Source organism: Lingula anatina, chromosome 1 (assembly GCF_051362555.1).
Source record: "Lingula anatina isolate TDL-2025a chromosome 1, LinAna3.0, whole genome shotgun sequence".
NCBI lineage: Eukaryota > Metazoa > Brachiopoda > Lingulata > Lingulida > Lingulidae > Lingula > Lingula anatina.
Window position 1 is genome coordinate 31,504,755 of NC_141767.1, and position 24,737 is coordinate 31,529,491.

Below are 24,737 nucleotides of genomic sequence, written 5' to 3' on the forward strand. Positions count from 1 at the left end.
ATTTTAGTAGTTATGCTGTTTTTTCATTTTTCAGCATATGTATATGCAACACTGTAAACACAATATAAGAAAAAGAGATAGGCCAGTTGTCATTAAACTCACAGGAGTGGTCAATCTTACTAAAACGCAGGCCGAGTTCGAAAATCAGCATAATTGGGGCATTATTTTAGAAGTTATGCTGTTTTTTCACATTTCCTCAGATTCAATTCTGACGCATGTAAACAGTCTCATTATTGAACTAATAAGATACGTAAAAGTGTTTGTTTGACATATCCTGCATCTTTACAACATTGTTAGTAGATTATGTAAAAATGATGGTAAGCTTTTTATCATGTATTGTGTAATAAAGTGTCAAAAATGGAAATAAACTCATATCATTGCAGTTTGTCAGATTCAATCATTCACTATGTTCAGAATCTCAGAATGGAGGAAAATGGACATTTGATACTATTCTATTGATATTTTTCCCATCTCATCAATTTTCTTAGTTGATCATATAATACATTTTGGCATTTTTAAGTTGTGACTTTGAAGTTCCATGGGCCTGAAGACCTTTGCTAGTCTGCTAGTCATTTTCTGAATATCCATAATACTAATATTTTATTATTAAAATTGATGGTCATTATGCTGTTAAACATTATGTAATATTGCATCAAAATTTGAAAAAAAAAAAACGTATTTTGGACACTGCTGCCATGAGAACCATTATGGGAAAACCATGTTACTTATGATTGCCTAACTTTTAAAAAAGAAATGCAGGACTAAAATGCAGCCTGAGTTGGAAAAACAGTCCAATTGGCTTCTTTTTCTGGAAGTTATACATTTTCAAAGTGTGAACTTGTTACACATTTTACTTACATTGGTATTACCTGTTGAGCATAATTAAAATTTGATGTTGAATTTGCAGTTTAACATAATGTATCTTTGCATCAGAATTGACAGTAGCCTGTTTTGTGCATAGTTATTTCCTGTTTTTTGTCTGTACATTTGACAGCTTTGCTGCCTTGTTCCAACTTCTGTTGACACAAGCAATAACTTCATGTCAGAATAATGTGCATGTGATACTTTACCGCCTTTTCTCAATCCCAAACATGCTGATTGTATCTGAATCAAATTTCCGAAAAATGTGTACTTTTTGAAATCAAAATCACTTCCTTCCAGTTTGAGAGCATCTTGGAAGCCAAGAGTGTCCTGCACCAGGTTGTGTGTGCCTTGGCTGTGGCAGAGGCTGAGCTGGAGTTTGAACACAGAGATCTACACTGGGGGAATGTGCTGGTTAAAAGGACTAACCAGGAGACTCTACAGTATAAGCTGAATGGTGAACTTTGTGAGATCAAGGTCCATGGTGTAACTGTCAGCATCATAGATTTTACACTTTCCAGACTTAGGAAAGGTATGGGATTAATCTACAATGCCCTTGAGCATGGATCTTTGGTTTATGCTTATAACTGTGCCAATTTCTTTGATTCTAGAACTTTGCAACTGTTTATGTTTGATCATTTTTTTCACCTGCATACAACAGAGTTGTATACCTCTTGCGAGTGAAAGAAAATTGCAATTTTTGAAGCACCAGCCATTATGTATTTGCATTTGTTCAATATTGCTGTTTGTAATTAACAATGGGGGTTAAACTCCCAAGCCAAAATAGTTACGTTGGAAATTTTGACATTTTCACACAGTACACTCATAGGCCCATATGCTGAGATGCATTAAATGAACCTTCTGATGGACACGCAAATCATAGTATTCAATACCTCAGCCAGGGACATATTTTATAGGCACATTTTGTGCAGAAAAAAAAAAGATGTAGTTACAATCCTTGTGTATACTATTTCTAGCATACTTTTTGTCTTTATGTTCAAAAAAGAGTGTTAAAACAACCATGTACTCTATATTCTTCTGGTAATTGCCCCCTAGAACATGTTCAGGTAAAAGTAAAAGCTGGGTTTGCAGCCTTATATGTTCAATAAACAAGATCACTCTGCTTCACAATTTGTGCTGGTAGGTCTGTTCAAAGCTGAAACAATCTCACCTCACTTTTGAACATATATAACCCATGCAGCAGTGGGATTCTCTGGTACTGTCCTCAATTATCACCACTACTGTGTACCATGACCAAGTCATGTGCTTCATCAGTATGTTATATTATGTTTTGAATTAAGTTGCATTTGTTTTGTTTTCCAGATGGTTGCACCATTTTCACAGACTTGTCTGTTGATAAGACATTGTTTGAAGGGGAGGGAGATTACCAGTTTGAAGTCTACAGGTTGATGAAGCAGGAAAACCAGTGAGTTTTCTTATAGCTCAACAGAGCTACTTGTAATTTGCCTCTATTGATGAAAAACTTTGCCCAGAACAAGGATATAAATTATTTTGTGGTTGCCCTTATCTTTATCAATAATGTTCTTCTGCATGTTTCTACTCTACAACTGAGATTTGATTCTTTTATCCAGTCTACGCCATAAACTTTTCTGCTGATTGGCCATTTGCACCACCAGTTTCAGAAAAACTGCTCTAAATCAAGATCTATTAGTCCAAGTAAAATGTACTGGACATTGTTCCCTGTTGCAATAATATTAGTAATAACAAGACCTTGATTTTGTCAAACTTTTAAAAAAATTATTTAGAATCATCATGTAACAGTTTCCAAAAATATTTAATCAAATCAAAAATCTCTTTTGATAACATACAGTAAAAAATTCTATGGCTATGTCAGAACACTTTTCATACAATCTGAAGAATCTACTTGTCCAAACTTTTACTGGCCATAGGTATACGACCAGTTGCAGACTACTTTTATCAGTGTAGGACCTCCTTTTGATGGGGCATTGTATATTAATTTTACAGTTGAACATCATGAATGGTATAATATTCAATTGTATCATTATTTCTTTGTTTTAGAGACAATTGGGAGCAGCACCACCCATTCACCAATGTCCTTTGGATCAACTATTTGACTGATAAACTGATACATGAAACCAGATACCCTGGCAATGATGCTCAGCACAGGGCTTTGCTCAGAGACATGAAGGCCTTTTACAAGGACATTCTAACATACAGGAGTGCTGTACACATGCTGACAGATTGCCAGTATTTGAAGTGTTGATATGTACAGAGAGCAGCTTTTCAAAGATTTTGTTTTCTCAAAAGATATTAAATAAATTGTTGACAGTGGAAGAAGTAATTAGGCTTAATAATGCATTTTATTCATGAACAGTTCATACCAATGTTTTATGAAATGTTATCATCGATAGATCAATGGTTATCATATTTTTATTTACATGTTTATTTATTGACCTTGGATGTTTTCAGCAAAAACTGAAATAGATTTATTTGAAATAAGCATTTTAACCTTAAAGAAAACTGAATCATTGTCAAAATGTTTAAAATACTAGTGAAATATATGTATTAATGATAATAACACTTACAATTTAAATTTAGATAAGAAAAGGAAAGAAAAAGAAAAATTGATTAAAACAAACTGTTATAGAATTATTATTCCAGATAATTGAAAAAAAAAAAATAAAAAAATGATGTGATTTCGTTATAGTTCTTAAAGTGTTGTTGTTAATTGGCAGCTTATTTTAGTTACATTAAAGGTACATGCGATCTGAGCATCAGGGGAGCGTGGATTCCCAGTAAAATAAGTTCGACATGCCAAGGGATAAACTGAATATATCATTCGATCAGTCATACAAGAGCTTTAGACTGCTCCTTAAATTTTTGGTCGGAAATTTAACCTACTTTTGTGACCTACTTTTCTGCCCCATTGACATACAGCATAGAATGCTAGCAGAAAAATCCGTTCAAACATCATTTTCGGGTAAAATTAAAGAATGCTTTTGGTAAGTCTCTTAGTTATACTACTTGAAACTATATACTGGCATTTGGTCGATTTTTGTGGCAAAAAATTGACTTTGTATGCATCATTAAAATAAGTGAACATGTTTTTTGCTAATTTCTCCGTGCCACTTTTAATTGCACCGCCAGCAAGAGCACTGGAGTATTTACATGGTTTACTCTTCCCCCTCACCTGCTACCACATCTTGGACTACAAGGACCTGTGCCCTCATCTTGCTGAATTAGGTCATGTAATTTTGACTGGAACCACCTGGAATTTTGGGCTTTATCTGTGCATTTGCATAGCTGTGGTACTTGTCCAAATGCAGAATTTTTCAAAATGAAAGTTATCTAAAATAGAAGAGTGACAATTAAAATTGAATTGGAAATGTTGGTGATCCAGATATGACCTTGAATTTGACCTGCCAAACCACATTTTTGTTTAAATTTACTTAGGGTCTTTGTAAAGGTTAAAAAATATCCTTTTTAACATAAAAGTTTTTTTTCTATTATTATGTACAGACACAGATGTGTCTGTACATATTGCCATCACCTGCGTCTGTCGTCGCCATTCATGTCGCCGTCGATGTCGCCGTCGCCGTCGCCGTGCACTTTCAGCGTTAACACCATAAGTGGAAGACAGTTTTACTTTTTGGCTTTATATTTACAGAACTGATGAATATTCATAAAACGCAGGTCAAGTTTGAAAATCAGCATGATAGGGCCACCATTTTAGTAGTTATGCTGTTTTTTCACTTTTCAGCATATATGCAACACTGTTAACACATTTCAAAGAAAACCGATAGGCCTGTTGTCATGAAACTCACAGGAGTAATCAATCTTACTAAAACGCAGGTCAAGTTCGAAAATCAGCATAATCGGGCCATTATTTTATAAGTTATGCTGTTTTTTCACATTTCTTCAGATTCCATTCTTAGGCATGTTAACAGTCTCATTATTTAATTAATAAGATACCTAAAAGTGTTTGTTTGACATTTCCTGCATCTTTACAACATTGTTAGTTGATTATGTAAAAATGATGGTAAACTTGTTATCGTGTATTGTGTAATAAAGTGTAAATAAAAATGGAAATAAACTCATATCATTGCAGTTTGTAAGATTCAATCATTCATTATGTTCAGAAACTCAGAATGGAGGAAATTGGACATTTGACACTGTTATATTGATATTTTTCACATCTCATCAACTTTCTTAGTTGATCATATAAAAATGGCAGTAAACTGTTAATTTTGTTTTATGTTAAAAATGTTAATAAACCCATTTCATAACAGTACTGTCTTGTTTCACATTTCCTCAGATTCAATTCTTAGGCATGTTTACAGTCTCATTATTTAACTAATAAGATACGTAAAAGTCTTTGTTTAACATTTCCTGCATCTTTACAACATTGTTAGTTGATTATGTAAAAATGATGGTAAGTTTGTTATCATGTATTGTATAATAGAGTTTCAAAAATGGAAATAAACTCTTATCATTGCAGTTTGTCAGATTCATTCATTCATTCACAATGTTCAGAAACTCAGAATTGTGGAAATTGGACATTAAACACTGTTCTATTGATATTTTTCCCATCTCATCAATTTTCTTAGTTGATCATATAAAAATGGCAATAAAGTGTTAATTTTGTTATATGTTAAAAAATTGTTAAAAATGGAAAAAAATGCATTTCAGGACAGTGCTGTCTTGTCTACATTTTGGCATTTTCAAGCTGTGACTTTGAAGTTCCATGGGCCTGAAGACCTTTGCTAGTCACATTTTCTGAATATCCATGAAACTAATATTTAATTATTAAAAATTGATGGTTATTATCCTGTTAAACATTATGTAATATTGCATCAAAATTTGAAGAAACCCCTATTTTGGACACTGCTCCCTTGATGACCATTTAAGGAAAACCATGTCACTTACTGTTCTCAAACTTACAGGAAAGAAACATGGGACTAAAATACAGTTTCATTAGGCAATGCAGTCTATTTGGTAAATTTTTCTGGCAGTTAATCAGTTTTTTGTGAAAATTTTATTTTTCACATATTGGCAATTTCAAGGTGTGACTTAGAACCGCCTTGGGCTTGAAGACCCATGCTAGTCACATTTTCTGAAAATCCACGATACGTATATTTTATTATTAAAATTTTTATTCTTTATGCTGTTAAGCATTATGAAATATTGCATCAAAATAGAAGAAAACACAATTTTGGGTATTGCTGCCATGATGACCATCATGGGAAAACCATATTACTTATGATTGTCAAACTTTTAAAAAAGAAACACAGGACTAAAATGCAGCTCGAGTTGGAAAAGCAGTCTAATTGACTTCTTTTTCTGAAAGTTTTACATTTTCAAAGTGTGAACTTGAACTCCCATGGGCCTGAAGCCTTATGCTTGTTACACATTTTACTTACATTGGTATTACCTGTTGAGCATAATTAAAATTTGATGTTGAATTTGCAGTTTAACATAATGTACTTTTACATCAGAATTGACAGTAGCCTATTTTGTTATTTCCTGCTTTTTGTCTGTACATTTGACAGCTTTGCTGCCTTGTTTTTTTTACTTATCAGTTGAGTGGCTATAATTAAAGGTAGGCCTCTTTCAAAAATGAGCACGATCAGCATATTAAAATTTATTGAGGGTCATTAACTTGTAAGGATTACACAAGGCAGCAAAGCTGTCAAATATACAGACAAAAAGCAGAAAATACTGATGCACAAAATGGGCTACTGCCAATTCTGATGCATAAATACATGCTTAACAGCAAGTCAACACCAAATTATAGTTGTGCACAATAGGCAATTCATATGTAAGTAAAATGTTTAACTAGCATAAGACCCATAAGAGTCCAAATTCAGACTTTGAAAATGCCAGAAGGAGTAAAATGAAAATTTCACACCTGCTCTTTATGAATATTCATCAGATTTGATAATTTTGAAGTCAAAATGTAAAACAGTCTTCCAGTTATTGTGTCATCTCTATAGGTTCACGCTGCTGGTGAAAATTTAATGAGCTTATTGTTCTTTAGAACGGTTTGTTTGAAATTCAAGAACTACAATTATAAAAAAAGCAAATGTGAGGTACCGATGTTGTTGCCAGTCTTGGTGTCTGTCCCCCCTGAGTTCTGACAGAGGCTCTCGGTGGCTGAACAGCACCTGAGGATCTGCTGGTATCTACGGCAACCTTCCTTGAACTCCTGTAAATCAGAATGGCCATGACAATAAAAAAAGTTTGGGGTATACTTTGGAGAATCAACATGAAAATAATTTATTTAGTCTTGACTTTTATCTGAGGGTGTATATTCATGATTTGAAAAAAGCAAATCTTTTTCAAACCAAGTTAAGATAAAAGAAAAAAAATTGCATAACATTAATAGCAGTGATAAAATTACAAGTGTGATCTCTACCATTACAGAACAATTTAGCATAGAATTTTACCAGATGAGTTATGAACTTAGAATAAGAGAACAATGCTTATTGTTCTTATAAACTTACCTACATAAAAACCTATCCAACTAGAAAAGCACTCAGAGAGCGCAGACCTCCGCCACGCCAGCAGTTTTTTAATTATTATTGATTATTGATCCGGATCACCACCAAAAACTAATCATCTCTTTCTTGGCCCACTTCTGACAGTTCCTGAAAATTTCATCAAAATCAGTCTATAACTTTTTGAGTTATGTTGATGACAAGCAAACAAACAAACAGACAAACAGGGGTGAAAACATAACCTCCTTGGCGGAGGTAATGATGGCATCATCTAGGGGTGTATTCCCAGAGATTTAGATCGATCCAGAGATTAAGATTTAGATCGACCTAACTCCCTGGGGGTTCATGCTAAATTGCAGTCTGACAGCCGAGCGCGCACCATAGTTAATTACCCCCTTACAGCTTTCAGTAGGCGGGACAGACACTTAAGCCGGCTAAGCTGACAGTAATCTAGTGAGACTCCCCACAGGGATAGATCGATCTAAAATCTATGGAAATGGGGTCTAGGTCTCTGAACTCTGTGCTGAAGAGGATCACCACACAGCCCTTCTTTATATCCACATAATGATACCTACAGATTTTATACCAATTCTTGAATTAACCATTGTTTTCATTTAAATAAGAAATGAATTGGGGGAAAACAATCCAACAATTTACTTAATATACACTTACAAAATAAATCATTATCAACTGCCACAATCAATAAATGAAATAACTTATTAATCATTTTTTTTCTGAAAGATCTCATTTCTACACACTAATATTTAAATATGTTTAGTTAACAGTGAGGAGTTGTTTGTTTTACAGCGACATGATGCAATTTTGTATTTGTCAAAAGCTTCCATTTCTTCTGTTAACCACATGGTCTCTGTTATTGATCACAGCTCACTTCCATCCAACCTCCCCTTTTTCTTGAATTTCAAAGTAGTTTTCAAATACAGATGGAAAGCAGTTACGCTCCCGAAGCCCTGCCTTTTTTACTACCACTGGCCATTCACAAGGAATATCTTCTTACTCATGGACTTATGAGACATTGTAGCCTGAAAATATATAAATGACTATGTTAAAATAATTACATTTAGCCAATTTTTTATAAAAAATAAAAGAAATAGAAATAGAAAGGGAAATACATCTTTAGAATTTACAAAGCAAAGATATCTGTTTGAATATAGCAATGATGTGTGTGTGTGTGTGTGTGTGTGTTTGTGTTAGAATGCATGTGTGTGTGTGTGTGTGTAATAATAGAGTGTGTGTGTGTGTGTGTGTGTGTGTGTGTGTTTGGGCATGACTGTTTGTATTTTTTCTGAAATCATATGAGTAAATTAATAATGAAAATATATTTTTCATGTCCATCTTCTAATAATCACCCAACTGTTTTAACTTACCCCCACCAGACTAAAGGCCACATGATTTAACGTCACTTTTTACTTGATTACAATAAATCAATTAGCTTTCTTTTTTTCTGTAAAATATTCTCACAAGTCAATTTCTAACTGAGGCCAATCTAGCATATTTCCCAACTTTTCAAACAAACTTATTTCCACCAAATAGATACAAAAAGTGGTGATGGAACGCATTTGATGTGGGCCAGACTCCCCGACCCCAGCTCATGGCTGACTTAGTTGATTGTGGGCGAGTCCCCCCCCCCCCCTCCCCCTTGTCTCGCCCCACATCCCTCTCCTACGCCTGTGTATAGATTGTTGGCTGGTTCGTCTTCTGCCGGGAGTTGAACAGTTGGTCAACAAATTTTTCAGGAGAGACAGATGGCTTACGGAGGGGTCATGTTGCCTGCAAAGTGCCACACGGTGAAACTGAAAAAAAGGGCTATTTTTACACTTTTCTAAAAGTTTGTATTAGATTCTGATTATAGCAGCTCCACGCTCTCTTTATATATTTTGTGTTAATCTGACACTTCTCTCATTCGTCGGTCTCCCCCTGAAATGTTCCACTCCAGAAAAAAATCAATAATGCTATGGGAGAATTGTACAGGCAATTTGACCTACATTCTCAACTGCAGTTATTGGCGCTAGTTTAGCAACGTTATGACTGGGACGTGAAAACCTGATTCACGCCTGTGATGTGAAGGTTTACAATTTATATAAATGAATTAAGTTACAGGGTATGTTGATCAAATGATTGGAATTTAAGGCTGTAATGGGACATTGTTATTTACAAAAATAAAAGAAAATCTGTATACAACTCAAAAACAGAAAAAAAAACATTTTTCTCTTATATGCAAATTGGATTGCTTGTAGTAATATAAGGCTGTCCGGAAGTGATGTCCACATCAGGGATTTCAAATATTAGTGATCTTGATCACCTAAGGCATCTTAATTTTTATTATTTGATTAATATATACCGGTATATTTGAAACTGCCAAATTTTCCCCGGGAAGTAAAATAATTTTCTTCTTATTATAAATCATTGCTCGACCCGCCTATGTGTTCCAGTGAAGAGACAAAGTTGACTTTTACAGGCATATACTGTATATAACTCATAATCCAGTGCTTTTTTGCTTCATTTTTCATGTTTTAGGTGTTTTCTAATGTATGGGATGAAAAGAAAAGTATTCTGATAATTTTTTTTCTTTTTATTCTTTTTTTTTTTTTTTTTTTTTTTTGGGGGGGGGGGGGTCAAGGGGAGCCGTAGCAATTGTGCGAAAGTTCAATAGTCCGAGGGTTCATTGGTCCGAATGTTCACTATAGAACCTTCGGACCAATGAATACCTTGATTAAAAAAAACGATTAAAGTGTTACCGTTTTTCGGACCAATGCTTCGGACAATCGAGACGCCTCCGGTCAAGGGGCTTGGAAGGCTTGCAAGGTAGGCTCTAGAAAGTTGGTTATTCCAGTGCTTGTGGTACTCTTGTAGAAGCCGACTGAAAGAAAATGCTGATCATTTTCAAGGGTAGTGCCCAAAATTTCAAAGGGTTGCTTAGCAACCGTTGCTAAGGAAGTGATTAACCTTAGTAACAAGCTAATTGGACCTTTCTTGTTCAGTTTAAATGATTTAAAAGGGCTTTTAACAATGTTTCAAGCAATCAGAACTATACTATTTTAGGCCATTAAAAGCCCAAATAAACCATTGCAACAGTTGCTAGACAGCATATTACCCTAGCAACAAGTATTTAATAATATATATTTAATAATATATATTTAATAATATATATACAGATATCTCTGTAGCATTTTACAAATCCTCTAGTTCCTTCCCATATCTTTTTGTTCCCATTCTACATAAACTAACATTTCATTTGTTTCTTAATTATTAATTAATAATAATTAAGATAGGTACATAAATATTGTATCCTTGCACAAGCCCAAACACAAACATCTCCGAAGATCTATCAATGACCACACCTAAATTATCTTTAATAGGGCAAATGATGCACGTCCAAACATTTTTTACATGTGGGCAATCCTAAAAAACGTGCAGAATATTTTCCCTAGCAGTATTGCAAAATTCACAAATTCGTAAGATAAGCATAAGTGTTGAATATTCTGTGATTTATTTTGAATCGGAACGACTTCAGTTTCGTGTGATCTGTTTCTTAAATCTTAGTTCCCAATACTTATACTCAAGTTTTTTTTTTTTTTTTTTGTTTTTTTTTTGTTTTGTCTGCCATTCACCTACACCTTTATCTGATGATATTATATGGCTTTGGAGGATTATTTTGCGAAAAATATCTGGATGGTTTGGTAACTTGTTTAATCGAGTCATCTATTTCTTGGAATGCTATGTGTAATTTCCTTCCAATGGAAGAGATAGCCATTCAGATGGTAAGCTCTTTTGGATACTGAATTAGCCCAGAAAGTGAGCGCTAAGGTTGATTTTTTGTTGAGTTCCTCTAGAGAGAGGGGATTTCGAATGTCATTTACAATACCATTGATGTAAAATAAACCATTTTTCACCATCTTTTATGGGAAAAGTTTTTCCATTTCTTTCAATTTTTGAGTTTTGACATAATGGTTGTGATAGGATTTCATCTGGGGTTAAATTGGGATATTCCTGAATTTCACTCAAAGAACCAATAATTGCCTAAAGGGATTAGAAGTTGCTTTTAGAATTTTTAATCTACCTTTTGTTACTACCGATTCCTGACATTTCACCAAGAAAAACTACTGTTCTTTTCATCATAAAGAAGTCTTTTAAACCATGTAAATTTTAGGGCCTTGGTAAAAATTTTATTTATGGTACCTTTTACCGTCCATTTTTGTAATCAGACGTCATCCTTGCTCATTGTATTTTGTATCTTTTCCCATTCCTGATAAAGTTAAGTGTGATATGCATATTTTTAAGTATTGAGGGAGGGGGGCTGGCAGGAGAGTTTATATATGCACTAAGATGAGAAATACTAAAGGTTTAACCACTGCTGACTTTCCTATTATTGAAAGGTTTCTCAGAGATCAGATTTCCAAGATAATTTTCATTTTTTTCAATATTTTCTAAAAAGCTTTTTCATATTATTTTTTATCAGTTTCTTTTCTCTACCAAGTAACTAAAATACACCTTCATGGTTCTATTTTAATTCTTTTTGTTAATTAATGAAGTTCAAAGGTTTCTGTTCACACCCAAAGGCCGTTCTAGATGCCATATCTTACTTCCACCAAGGCTGCTCTACAACAATATAAAAGAAGAGTAATCTTGCGAGATGAACATATCTAAATCAGCACTACGGTGCCATGTCATCAGATATCATGTGCTCATTCTGGTTGGACTTGTACGGAACTGTGGACCCTTGTGGACACATTTGCCAGAAGCTATTGTTCTGCCCAGAGTTGCTGCAATGTGCATGTAGGTGCAGATGTAGAGGCTGACAATGTGCAAGGGCAAAATGCACTGTGTATTGCAAATAGCTCCTGCTTTTAAAATTCTCAGAGAAAGCGCCTTTTGCCCAACAAGTAAAGTTAATAGGCTGCAAGTCCGAGTGGGATTGAACTGACCTGAACCTTAGTTCATGTTGTAGAATAAACCCATTGTTAACTTTACTGTGGAGTTATCTTATTCTCTAGCAGGTAGCACAGCAGTACAAAACAGTTTGCGTGGGATATTTAGGATATTCCAAAGAGCAAACATTGTTTCTTTGTTATAGCACCATTTATTTTAATTTCCGCGCGACGTTCACGCCTACACATGAGTTCTTCCCCTCTTTAATACAAAGCCGAATCTGCCAGTTTTAGTTTTATCTATCTATCTATATATATATTCACTGAGCACACTAAGAAAACCAGTCGGAGCAAAATGTATGGTTTAGGCTTCCTACCATGTCAGCAATTACGATTGAGCTTATAATGCTAATAAAAGGCGTGTCTAAAGAGCTGGTAAAAACAGTTTCAGTCTACTTTCAAAATATCATACCATTATTCTTAACTTCCTAAAGGTTCAAGATCTAATGAGCGCAAGGCGGTTTCAGAGGTAGCGTCGGATCGGGGTGTTGTTCATAGCCGGTTAGTAGGTCTGCAGACGAAAAATAAACAGGTGTTTTCGTTTCCAGTAGGGGCCGTATCAAAATGGCAAATTCATATTGCGTTATGAATAGGTAATTAATAAGTATGCAGTGTTAATTAAAAGAACGTCCACTGCAAGAACTGAAAAATCGGCTGTCTTTTGTTTTATTTTGATTAATAATTTCGTTAGTCAAACTGTAAAATAAACAACCATCTGATCCCTGAATACAGTATATGGATATTGCTTCAAAATGGCGGCATGGCTGTGGTGTTTCGTCTCCTGGAGTGCAGTTGCGGTAGTAGTAGTGCAAGGTGGAGAGTAAGTAGTTTTACTCTATAGTTCACTGATAGTTTGTTTTATGTGGCTCGATATAAACGCATGGAACGCAATGTCCGTGCAATGCAAGTCTGGAGTTGGCTTCAAAATCTTTCACTTATTCACAAACCAAGCTACAGACTACAGTGTATATATACAATGAGAAGTTCAAATGCTTGAACGTTACTATGAGGTACCGAGTACATGTAGTGTGTTAAATGCCAATTGCCTTTTTGATAATTTCTCCACTTTTTGACAGGATAGGAATGAAATCTCTTTTCCAATAGCAGACTTGTAACGGCATCTTTCTCTTCCACCACCTAAGATTTCTCATATAACAGTAACTATTTTGTTTATTTGGCTCGTTTACTTCTCGGAAAATCGCACTTTCAAGGACATATACAGGTTTTATCATTTTTCCTTTCTTTTCAGTATACGTTCCCTTTATGCAGATTTATTTCGAAACTACTTCAAGGATGTCCGTCCCTCAAAAACTGCATCAGAGCCAGCTGAGGTTACAATGAGTCTGGGTCTCCGCAGCATCGATTTTGATCCTAAGAAGGGGGCACTTAAAATAAACGCGTTGTTAAAATTGGTATGTTTTTCTTTTAAACTAAAGCAATCCTTTTTATTATTTCCAAGACCAATCCAAGCAATCAATAAATTTATATATAGAACCAGTTGAATCTAGTGTATTGCTGGCTTTTCAAACAGATAAGGCTCATATAGCTCACACCAAAGTTTGACGAGTCTTGGGGCTAAAGTTTTACCTCATTATTTCATGAGGCTCACAAGTATGCAGTAACCTATGTCCTTAGACTATACAGTGCATGGAATTCAAAATGCTTCTTTTATTTTTATTGACTGCATTTATTTATTTATTCAGACCTGGATTGACTACAGATTACGGTGGTATCCACCATCTTACAAAAATGCCGATACAATTTATGTGAATGCAGACAAGTTATGGTTACCAGACATCGTACTGTACAACGCGTGAGTGTTTGATGCTACATCTATACTGTATATGTGAGACACATAGAACTTGCACAGGGTGCTTGCTACAGTAATTTATTTTCCTCCCAAGGATTTTCTCTGTAAGTTTATAGGAGTATTAAAAACGACAGGAGGTATCTTGGAGGATTCGTTTTGCCCTTTGAATAGTAAAAGATTATATATTTGAAGAGGTGTTTGACATTTGTAGGCTTTGTGAAAGAAAGTTATGGTACAATTTATGACATACTGTAGTAGCACGAAAGCACATCTCTTTTTATTTTCATTTATTATTATTTCGCGAGCATTCTTTTATTTGAAATGTTAACAATAATTCAGACAAATGAAGACGTATATCAGCTTATACTTCATCTGACATGATGTTATCACTTTTTATATCCTCTCTTTTCATGGCCCACAAAAACTTCCAAATAGCTAGGTTTTTTATTCCGTGCCTCGGAATTTATAGCTTGAAAATAACATTTTCTATCTTCTGACGTTTGAATCATGGCAAGTTCTGTTTATTTTGTTTTTTATTTTTACTTGCAAAATAAATCTGCCATCGAATCTGTGATCCCCGATTTCTTTTATAGAATGGCTCCAACAAGAGATGTGGTGAATGCTCTTGCCACGGTTTCACATGATGGACACGTGGTTTACAAGTCCAGCAAAATATACAGGTATCGAGAATAGTAGTTCAGAACTGTAGCAAGTAGAATTGATTGTAGCAAGTAGAATAGATTGATTCTACCAATATATGTATAGGTCCAACAGTATAAATTTCAAAATTCATTTTGACAAAATTTCATGAAGTTAGTTTCTCATGATAAAATGTATGTTAGAGCAAAATAAAATTTTGTAGGATCATAATAATTGGTGCTTTATTGTGTTTTACATTCCAAGTCTATGGCTATTTTTTAGTTTGATAAGCTCGGGCAGATATTAAGCTAAACATTTCTTCTTCCAATTTAAGTGCCATCTGTGATGCTGCATCTTCCTCCACTGTCCACCAATGCAATCTAAAATTTGGGTCTTGGATATACAGTGGCTATGAGCTTGACCTTGTGCTGGACGACATGGACAAAAACCAAACCTTCCCTTACGTGGACACTACTGACTACGTGGAAAGTCACTTCCTGGAACTGATCGGTACCAACGCAACGCGGGTAGTAATGTACTATGCCTGTTGCCCGGAACCTTATGTCGATGTCCAATATAGGCTCAATCTTCGTGTCAAAGGCGAAAAATAATAACTTTTTTACCAAAACCAAAAAAGATAACTTGACTGACAAAACTAAAGAGTCTATTTCTTAAATACTTGAGGAAAATATTGACCGTACCTTAAGGAAAATTGCTGCTGTAATGCGCTTAGCAAAGATTTGTATTGTAAGGTGGGTCTCGCTCGTCTCGTCGTTTAGTGGCGTGTAGTCAACACTGCTATATATCTTCTCTTTAAGAAATAAATACTGCAGTGGCTTTTATGAAAGTCATTACTTGACGATACTAGACGGGTGGGTAATATGGCTGACGACAAGGTTTATACCCTGGCAGTTGGAATATAAAGGAAAGTCTAGTAATGATAATCGTCGTACATCTTACGCAGTAAAAAGTTCTTCTGTGAAGTGCATTCAGTTATCAACGTTAGGTCAATAAGCGACAGTTTATATGATTTTTTTTTTCATTATACTTCATATATCGAGTGCAATAGTTTGACGCTGCAGAGGGACTGATTTAATAAAAGGAATATTGCAAATGTAATGCTCAACCAAGGCCTGCTAAACCCTCTGAAATTGTTGGTCTACGTCTGTATTTTTCCTGATAAAATGAACTTATTTAATAATGTTTGGTTAAACAACAATTAGACTAACCAAATTACATTAGCAATTTGCAGAGACCAAACAAGCAGTATATTTCATTTGGCCATGCGCAAACACGATGTATGTCATGTTAAATGTAAACCTAAGGTCCATTTTCTTATTTTGCATACATATATACAGAGCGAGAGAGAGAGAAAGAGAGAGAGAGAGAGAAACGATAATGGGTGCTGATTGGTCTCTGCAGTGTTTTAAAAGCAAAGTATAATATACCTCTGTACATTTTCATTTCGTAAGAGTTGTGTTGGCAAAGTACAGAGAACATTTTACAGCCTGCGTAGTCGAGAATAAAAAGGTTACTTAGGTGATAAAAAATAACATCTTTTTTGCCCAATATATAAAATAGTCTTACGGGTGTGGCTTATACTAGAAAACTGCCATAACCAGCAAGTGAAGGGTAAAGGTATTGTTTATTTTGAATAAAGGTTTAAGCATGATATAGACCTTCTAAGATGCCTAAACAGCTTCTACAAGAGGCAACAGCAAAAATTTATTGACTTCTGTTTATAATAATAATAAAAAAAACAGCTGGACGAGTGTAAATCAATCTCTAAAAAAAAAAAAAAAAAAAAAAAAAAAAAAAAACCCGGAAACGGCGCATTTCACAAATACTCGGCCAGTATAGATAAACCTAGTTTAACGCATATTACAAAAACCCACTGCATTGAAAAGAATCTATTGACATTCAACTTGTAGCTGAACATCCTTTCCAAATGTGTTTCCAAATTCCACAACCAATATATATATATACCGAACTCAACCCATAAATCGCATGCCATACGTATACCGCCCCTTTCTCATTAGAGTAGAATTGATCTCGCAAGATGGCGACCTGGGGAACCACTATGCTGCTAAATCTGCTCTTTATCCATTGCATGACAGTATGGGCGCTCGTCCTAGCTCAAGGAGCAGAGTGAGTATTTTTTCTTTCACACAGGAGCTGAAGCACCTTTTGAACATTCTTAAACAGCAACCCAGCAGACAAACGACATTGATTCACCGTTGAATCAACATTAATTTTGGTGGATCAACGTTGAATCAACGTAGAATCAATGTCGTTTGGCTGCTGGGAAGGTTTTGCTGAAACAAAAGCATATTTTGTCCAGAAAGTAGATGATACGCCTTAATCTAATCGATCTCGGCAGATCGTGTGCAGTAACCTTTTCGAGCTCGTGTGTTATTCATTGGGTAATATCAGTCAGTGATCAGTTATCACACACACACACACACACACACACACACACACACAAGTAGTATCAGATATATTGCTTATATATGTTTTTAGATCTACTAAATATATATGCTCATACACGTATCGTAATGCATGGCTTAAGAAAAAATTCAAGGCTGGTCACCACCTGTAAATCAAAGTATTGTTGTTTTGCTTTTTCTGCTGGCATTTAATGCTTAAAAGTCGATGGAAAAACCACACGAAACGCTGACCACCATGGGGAATAAAGTATAGGACCTACTATATTTTATATCCTCATTATTCTGTGTTTCAGTGAGGCAAGACTCCAAGACTCGCTGTTCCGGGATTATTTTAAGGATGTCATTCCATCGGAAAACCCGGAGGCTCCACTTCAAGTTACACTGAGTTTAAAACTGATAAAGATCCTGGATTTCGACGTGAAAAGACAGTACATTTCCTTTGTAGCATGGCAAACAATGGTAGTTGATTTTCCCGTTTCTTGTAAAAATCGATGTGTTCATAAGATAATAGGAGAACTCAGTAGACTGCAAATACTATTGCATGTACATAAAGAGAATTTCTCTACTTCTCACCATGCGAAAAATGAAAATATAGACAATTTGGGGCATTTTCAGCTATCGCAGGCCTCAGTTCAGGTGTGGTTTATAAAATCCGCCAAATTGACGCAAATTGCAAATTGCAAAAAATAAATAAATAAATAAATAAATAAATAAATAAATAAATAAATAATAATAATAATAAAATAAATAAATAAAATAAAATAAAATAAAGTAAAATAAATAAATAAATAAACTAGTTTTGTCAAGGCTTTGTATCAACTCCTTGGTTATATCAAGAACTGAACAGTGCAATTTTAGCATCTACACAATTCATTACGTAATCTCAGTCAGCATACTCACATACCCCTAGCTGATATCTTATTTACCAAATTGCTAATTGAGACTAAGTATTTTTTTTATTTCAGATGTGGAAAGCTGACAATCTTCAATGGACTCCAGCCTCTTTCAATGACGTGCGCAGCATTGTCGTGGCGGCCTCTAAAATATGGGTGCCGGATATTCAGCTGATGAACGCGTGAGTGAAACTTAACTTGGCACCGTTTCTCAACATAACAAGACGTATGTTAGCTTTCTGCCATTTAATCAAGAGAACATCCCGTTGCTGTAGATGTTTCCTGTAGTGTTTGGCGGCGATGAGTACTCTGTACCAGCATGGCAGCGTTGTTTGATGTCTTTTCCCCACCTGGCAAGATTATCGTGATGTAATGATACACATAATTCACATTTATACTAAAAATGACGGCTTAAAATTGTTTTCTTTATTTCTTTTAAATCTCAGAGCTGCATCAACGGAAGATATCATGACTCATGCAAATGTTCGACTGTCCAACAATGGCAAAGCCTTTTATGTTCAGTCTAAGAAATACACGTAAGTGATTTTTTTTCGTTCGGTATCAGTACTCTTTAACCGAGGCCCCTCCAGCTGTTACAAAACAGATTTGTAGAGAGTACCATATCAGTGCTTGCTACCCTACTGCTGGGGCGATAATTTACTGATCCAAGTGACCACTGTTGCAAGCCAGTGTCAGAAGAGTATGCGGGATTTTTATACAGATCTTATAAACGGATTTGGCGTTTCCAAACTCGAGTCTCAGGGACCATTCCCACCGATATTTGGATCTATCTAACTCCCTGGGGGGGGGGGGTCTCACTAAATTTAGGAGACCCCCAGGGAGTTAGACCGATCCAGATAGATTATCGTTTATTATTATTGTGTCTCGTCTACTTGCAGTTAATCACTGCATATCGTAGCACCTTTCTCTTATTTATTTATTTATTTATTTATTTATTTATTTATTTATTTATTTTAATGAAAATCATTATTTCTTTCGATTTTTTGTTTATTCTTTATCTGTTTATATATCTATTTATCTGTTATTATTATTATTCTTATTATTATTATTATTATTATTATTATTTTTATGCAAATTTCAGAGCTAGCTGCGCCACAGATCTTAATGACGAGGTTCACGAGTGTAAGCTGAAGTTCGCGTCCTGGGTTTATCCCGGCGACCAGCTGGACTTGGTCGGGGACGACCTCGACCTGACCGAATATAGCGCTGAGATGGAATGGAAATTGCTGAACGCCACGACGGTGCGTAACGCTAATAAAACTATCCCTGACATAACCTACACACTCAGGCTAAGCAGGGATCGTTCAGCAGGTGAGGCAAGATACGAATTAAAGACATTTGTTAAGATGGGCTTTTCTCTGAACACCCAAACCCAGTATAGAGGTGCAAATGATGTCATAGGCATGCTCTTAAAAATATATTCAGTGTACAGATTCCACACTATGTTTGATTATTTAAGGTCCCACAACTTGTATCAGAGTTTCACTCTCCTGGTACCATGAATAATAAAAAACAATTCATCGTCTAGCCCCACAAAAGGAACATACGTTACTGTCTCAAATGCAGCTGTGAACGGTTTACTCACTTTGTCATCACTTTGTCATCACTGGCTTTGTTCTTTGATTTGTCTCCTACAAGTAAAACGTTGTAAAAATCATGATAATCTTCTGTATAGAGCAGTTGTTTTTGTTAATTGTTTTTGAGCGACTTGAGTTTTGCTTGTCACTGAATATTAAAAAAAAACGTGGAAAATACACCCTACCGACAGTAAAATAAACATTAAATAAACTACGTATTTTCCATTCGTGGTCCAAATATTGTATCAGAAATACCAAACTATCATGGAATCAATATAAATTTTCAGTCAGCAACAAAAATCCCCGTTTCCTATTCCACCAAGTACTTGGGTAAAATGGAACTTTCTGACAATTTGTCTGGGGAACATACGTCACATAGTATAAACCATGACGCAAAGCCCTTCGAGTTACAGTTAAAATATGTATAAAACATCCTTACGTTATGTATAATTTACCTTGACTGAATCACTAAAACATATATCGGAAAGCGATATAAAAATTCAATCAAATGACCCGGAATAAAGACATGGTAAAAACTAAAAATTAAATTAAAATTATCAGTCGAGGATTTTTGTTCTATACACACATATGCTTTAAAATTGAATACAACTGTATTCATTCAATTTTACTGTTTGGACACTTCAAGCATGTGAAATGCACCTGTGTATTAGGTTTGGGTGTGAAATGAAATATCTTATAATAGCAAAATTTATTTTAAAAGAATATATTACCATGTTTACTACGGATATGTTACAACAAAACACTGTCTTCTTTACATTGTGCAGATACAAAAGGGAATTTACGAAATCTATTTTTTGCAATACGAGACAAAAACACGAGAAAGTTTTTGATTAATTATAAATTCTGAACAGAAACATTTGCATGAGATACGAAAAATTGGTTTTTGGATGTCATGCTTATTTTAAAAGCGTCATTTAGTGGGCTGCGAGTTGGACCTATTACAAAATACATTGTGACCTTTCTCTCTGTACATTTTTCTTCCTAAGTAAACCGACCACTTGCCATTTCAAGAACTTGAGATCGATAGCTATAGGACATATACAAAACATTGGCAGTCATAATGCAGAATATTTTTCTCTCAATTTCAGACGCTGGACCCGTAAGCTTAGGAGCGTCTCACATCATCACGTGGCAGCTATGGATTCTAGTAGCACTAGCTTTAGCTTGGCAGCAATAGCAACCATTATATTAAGGAATTCATTCGAAGTGCCTGTTACTTATATGTAAACCGATCTCAAGTGGTGCCAAAATGGAAATGCGTCAATACCATAGATCGCTGCCATGCAAGGGCAGTTGAGATAGCATCAATTGTTTAATATGATATTAATATTAGTAAAGAGAAATATGTTAGATCTGTATTTTATGCTGAAGTCCAATCTCTCAGTGGCTTCATTTTGTTACCCCCTAAACAGTCATACCAACCCCTTCACGTTTTTTATGTTGTAAGTTGATGCTGCTAGCCATCTGTTTAGCTATGATTCATCTCTTCCAAAACCAATCAATTTTCCATTCCTGTGCCCTACATTATGGTATTTTTGCTTTGTGACCCCCTACAACCTATACTATCAGAATCCTGGATCCGCAAACGATAACTAGTAGGAAATGAGTTTTCAAATTTTGAGTATATATGGTGGAATAAAAAATGTCATGTTTTGGAGAAATGTGTTATTGATTGGTGGAAGCTGCATTATTGTAATGTGGTGTATTAAACTGGCGCTTTTCCATTATCTTAGTTCACATGGAAAATCTATTTTCTAAAAATCTATTTTCGGAACCTTAGACCCCATTCCCACAGAATTTAGATCGATCTAACCCTTTGGGGAGTCTCACTAGATTACTGTCAGCTTAGCTGGCTTAAGCGTCTGCCCCGCCTACTAAAAGCTCTTAGACTGGTTTCCCATCCCTAGATCGATCTAACAGGATCGGTCCATCTCCACGGGGTCCCTCGCTAAATTGCTTTCAGCCCAAGCAGCTTAGACGTCTGGGACGCCCACTAAAGCTGCTAAACGATAGTTAATTACCCTCTAACAGCCACAGCAGGCGTGACAGACATCTAAACCTCCCAAGTTAATTGCAATTAAGCGAGAATCCCCTCGGGGGTAGTTCGAAGCAAATCAGTACGATAGTCTCTGGGAATAATCTCTCAGACAGTTGAATCTGAGGAAAAACCACTTGTACACAAAAAGAAGGACATAACTTCATTAAAACTGAACCGATCAAGTTTTTTTGACTTGATCCGAATAAAAGTCCTGTGAATCAGTGCTACAAGCTTTGATGTCAATTCTGTATATTTATTTATTTATCTTTTTTGCTCAGACTGTTTAAGGGGATTTGAACTGCGCTCTGTTAGTATCATATTAACTTTTTTCTATTTTCATTTAAGTTTTATTTTATGGAATTTTCACCGCGGTGAAAATTATTTCTACCGCGAACTATGAAAATAGAAAAAAGTTACTATGATACTAACAAAGCTCTGTAGATTTGTAATTAATTGTTTCCTCGTCCATCTTGCTTAGGGTCATTGTATCTGTCTATTTTGATGTCCGTGCCATGTTGATTGTGTGGCATTTTTATTCACCTTCACGTATCTTTGGGGAAAATTTTGACAATATTTAGCTTCGCTATTAGATATGGAGAAGCATGGGCTTCGGACGCCTGCACTATTAAATATTATGAAACGATCTGACTGAAGATAAAATCTAGTAACTCCAAAAAAAAAAACAAAAAAAAACAAAATTGTTTAACTGGATACAGAATAGTTGGTCAAACAGTTTGTTTTGTTCAACCACTTAATTAAAACCGCTGATAACTGATAAAAAACCACAAGCGTCCTAACTCCGAAATGAGTCATCCAGTACTATCAGATGTCTCTGAATAAGTCGAAGAAGAGGGTCTCCATGGGTATTTTTGTACCAGTGAAAGCCACTTTTCTGTCCAACTTTTTATTTCCCCGAGATGCACGACTCATGAATGCGGCTTTTTATTCTTGGCCCTTCGCGAACGAAGTCATTATACCCGGTGATAGTTCATTTTCAGGATTTTTGATCTGAATAAGGTTGATTTACGGTGCTTTGTGAGTTGATGATTTTATTTCCCCTTGAACCGTGATCACTACCCCCACTGAACCCTCGAAGAACCACCCATGTCGACAGTAATACGTTAGCGTAAAGCGTGCTTATCTGAGAATCAAATAAACAATCGGCCCGTAAAGATGTCCACGGTCTCCTGATTGATGTTATGATAATGTGAAGGTTTGGCAAAAAATGCAAAATCCAGTGCAGTCAGGGATGGAAAAATCTTAGTGCAGGGCTAAAGTTGAAGAAGCAGGCCACGAAGTGGTAAAAAATAAAAAATGCCCAGTTATTTAGATTTTAAAAGTTTTTGTTCCTTTTGTTTAGTGTTAAAAGTGTCAATCTCATTATTTTCGTTCATTTAGAGCGCTGTTTGTTCATCGTGTTTTCCTCTGTACCTCAATATAAACTTGTCAACAAAATTCTTTGTCGCCTTTTGCTATTACGAGCCCCAGTGAGCCTCCGTTCGCATATATATTTTATCTTATCAATAGAAAATTAAATACGTATACGCAGAATATTTTCTTGCATTCAGTGGCGCTTTTTTTCTGAATTTTCGTGTAAGAATATAGACAGTTTTTCGTAGAAGCGGTCAGGTGGGAAGAAAAGAAATATCTGACCAGAAACCATAACAAGGTGTGCTGTTCAGGAGTGACTATCTTCAAGTACGAACCTCAAGAAGATCAAGAAGATATAAGGCCCTGTGCTTATCAAAAAAAGTTCTCGTGTGAATTCAGTGCATTATACTGCGATTTTCAATTTGATTATAGTTTGATTATAAAACACGCCCACGGACCACAGGCTACTCGATCACCTAACGATAAATCTAATCAGTAAGTTCTTATTGCGATGGCTGTTAGTTATGATCTCAGACACCAAAAGCCACGTCGTGTTCGGAAAGCGAGTAGTTTAATTTATACCAAATGTGTCGGACGTAATGAACACTTGCGAACACTGTGCCAAAGTTAGCAAAAAATCATACCTGTCAGATGTGCATTTTGACATTTTAACATATCTTCCATAACGCGTTATGTTGTTCATTTCACTGTTTTTGTTTGCACACATTCTTAATTAATATTCACGTCATGATGTCCCCTTGACAGGGGCGGATTCAGGCTGTCTTCTGGGTCTTTCCAGAAGACGGTCAGATTTTCAAGTTTACATGAACGTAACTAATTTTTTCAGTCAGAAGACGGTCATTTATAGTGAATGGCTCAACAAAATATGGAAGACTGTCAGAAAATATTTCTGGATCCGCCCCTGCTTGAATACAATTTATGATCTGGTAACGGTTAATGTGATTTATCTTACCTTTTTATTTTTCAAGCATTAAAAACGAAATTGCCCAAAGTGCAAACTGGCAGCCTGATCACAATTAACCCTAAACCAACGTAGTCACTTCCATAACGCTTCTGAAAATAACAATAGTAAAGTGAGAGGTAAATTCTGAAATGAATTATGACTCCATGGTGTAATTTCTTATTTCATTCTCTTCTCAGTTAGATTCTTTTAATTACTCAATTTTATCTGAAAATTTTAGAGACTTCGACAAGCGTAAAAAACAAATATTGCCTCCTCGGAGATAATGACATAACAGTTAACATGGTGAGTGCGCCCAATGCACGGCTGTTGTTCTGAGTTAATTTACATGATAATAATTATATGCGTTGTTTTTATTGTCGGTGTCATTTTCTATCTAACATTTGTCATATATGCAGAAACTTGAATAGGGGTAGGGGTATGGACACTGAAAATAATTGACTCCTGTCGTCTTGTATCCCATCCCTGAGGTTCTACCCTGAGTGTCAGAGCAACGTAAAAGCTAGCTTGTTAAATATATACCTTGTTATGGAGTCGCTTGTCAGAGCAACGTAAAAGCTAGCTTGTTAAATATATACCTTGTGATGGAGTCGCTTTTACCCATTGTTGATATGGGTTATATATGAAATCAAGATCGAGCTGGCAATACCGG

At 35.4% G+C, this 24,737-nt stretch overlaps 3 protein-coding genes and 1 long non-coding RNA gene across 4 annotated transcripts in view; 3 read left to right on the plus strand and 1 right to left on the minus strand.

Annotated features, from left to right (window-relative positions):
* Positions 1–3,552, plus strand: part of LOC106161969 (uncharacterized) — a 31,828-nt gene extending 28,276 nt beyond the window's left edge. Inside the window, exons 12-14 of the mRNA XM_013539048.2 lie at positions 1,162–1,393; positions 2,185–2,287; positions 2,902–3,552. Of these exons, the coding sequence (XP_013394502.2) occupies positions 1,162–1,393; positions 2,185–2,287; positions 2,902–3,106 (540 nt within the window). The 3' untranslated portion in view covers positions 3,107–3,552. The remainder of the gene's footprint in view (positions 1–1,161; positions 1,394–2,184; positions 2,288–2,901) is intronic.
* Positions 3,553–6,468: 2,916 nt separating this feature from the next.
* LOC147764260 (uncharacterized) lies at positions 6,469–8,564 on the minus strand. The gene is made up of 3 exons (XR_015332214.1): positions 8,124–8,564; positions 7,347–7,490; positions 6,469–7,048 (listed from the first exon to the last, which is right to left on the minus strand). It is a non-coding gene; the product is annotated as an uncharacterized LOC147764260 (long non-coding RNA).
* Positions 8,565–12,948: 4,384 nt separating this feature from the next.
* On the plus strand, positions 12,949–15,771 carry LOC106153645 (acetylcholine receptor subunit alpha-like 1). Its single transcript, XM_013527647.2, has 5 exons — positions 12,949–13,106; positions 13,536–13,698; positions 13,990–14,099; positions 14,690–14,776; positions 15,070–15,771. Exons 1-5 carry the CDS (start codon positions 13,039–13,041, stop codon positions 15,344–15,346), a joined length of 705 nt encoding a protein of 234 aa, XP_013383101.2. The 5' UTR covers positions 12,949–13,038; the 3' UTR covers positions 15,347–15,771.
* Positions 15,772–16,754: 983 nt separating this feature from the next.
* Positions 16,755–21,385, plus strand: LOC106153694 (neuronal acetylcholine receptor subunit alpha-7-like). The gene is made up of 6 exons (XM_087000740.1): positions 16,755–16,883; positions 17,476–17,641; positions 18,148–18,257; positions 18,522–18,611; positions 19,178–19,407; positions 20,783–21,385. The coding sequence occupies exons 1-6, from the start codon at positions 16,795–16,797 to the stop codon at positions 20,869–20,871; spliced, it is 774 nt and encodes a 257-aa protein (XP_086856866.1). The 5' UTR covers positions 16,755–16,794; the 3' UTR covers positions 20,872–21,385.
* The last annotated feature ends 3,352 nt before the right edge of the window (positions 21,386–24,737 follow it).